Source organism: Nothoprocta perdicaria, unplaced genomic scaffold (genome assembly GCF_003342845.1).
Source record: "Nothoprocta perdicaria isolate Ctin4 unplaced genomic scaffold, notPer1 scaffold_23, whole genome shotgun sequence".
NCBI lineage: Eukaryota > Metazoa > Chordata > Aves > Tinamiformes > Tinamidae > Nothoprocta > Nothoprocta perdicaria.
The window spans coordinates 3,493,977-3,495,024 of record NW_020455455.1 but is presented as its reverse complement, the minus strand read 5'-3'; the positions used below and the strand labels follow the sequence as shown (position 1 = coordinate 3,495,024).

The window sequence follows — 1,048 nt, the reverse complement described above, 5'->3', positions numbered from 1 at the left end:
GCTGAAGAGCTGCTTCTGTGCTTCGCTGTGGAGGGGCAGAGGGGCTGACACCCAGACTGCCTCCAGCCAAAGGCCCAACAGGGTCAAACTTCTGGGACTATCGAATGTTTAAGCAGCGGGACTATTCCCCTGTGCCAGGGGAGGTAAACTTGGGAGTCTTGAAATCTTTGAGGACATTTTGGAGACGCCTTCTGATTTGCCCTGGGAATTGTGCGCTCCGTGTGCACAGGTCRCAGGGACATGGGCGCACAGGCAGGGACAGGGGTTGCTGTGCCTGCCTAGGGGATCCAGGAGCCMTGAGGTCCATCTACACAGCCCAAAGCAGGGAAGAGTGCAGCTGCCCACGTCCCTGTGGAGCCACATGGAGACGGCTCCTGTCACCTCCATGGTGTGGGAGCCAATGCTGGGGCTTAGGTGCCAACAGCCATTTCCAGCGTGTGTGCGGGCAGAGTGAGCTGAGAAGGGCCCTGTTCGAATCTCACCCGTCAGCCCATCAGGTGGGTGCCCTCCAGCACCGGCGAAACGCTCCCCCGGGGCGACGCGAGGCCGCCTCCGCAGCGGGCAGCCGCGGGCCGCCCTCCCCCGCAGCCGCGGCGCGAGGGGGCCGCGCCCGGCGCGCCGTGACCCGCGCAGCCCCCGGGCGCCGGAGGGAGGAGCGCGGCGCCATGTGAGGCGCGGGCGGCGGCCCCCGGTGAAGACGGATGGGCTGTGAGAGCGGCGGGGCGCAGCTGTCAGCGCGGCCGAGCCCCGCCGCGGCGGGAGCCCCTCCTCCCGCGGCCGTGCGCCTTGCGCTCCCTGGCCGCGGGGGAGCCATGGCGTCCAGCGAGGAGGACGGGGGCGGCAGCGGCGCGGCGGAGGAGAAGGAGCCCAGCAAGAAGAGGCGGCTGGGCGCCCTGGCCACGGCCTGGCTCATCTTCTACAACGTCGCCATGACCGCGGGGTAAGCGGCGGCGCGGCCCGCCCGGCGCCGCGGGGCCGCTCCTTCCTCAGCCCCTTCCTCCCTTCTTTCCACTCTCTCCCCCCACTAACGTGTTTAGGGGAAGAAACT

The 1,048-nt window shown here is 68.9% G+C and overlaps 1 protein-coding gene across 2 annotated transcripts in view; it reads left to right on the top strand.

The window, feature by feature from the left end:
- Window positions 1-714: 714 nt before the first annotated feature.
- The window catches only part of HACD1 (3-hydroxyacyl-CoA dehydratase 1), an 11,836-nt gene continuing 11,502 nt past the window's right edge, over window positions 715-1,048 (top strand). The window contains exon 1 of one of the 2 annotated variants that reach the window (XM_026039405.1): window positions 715-940. In XM_026039405.1, the coding sequence (XP_025895190.1) occupies window positions 813-940 (128 nt within the window). In that variant the 5' untranslated portion in view covers window positions 715-812. The remainder of the gene's footprint in view (window positions 941-1,048) is intronic. The other variant, XM_026039406.1, reaches the window with a different exon arrangement.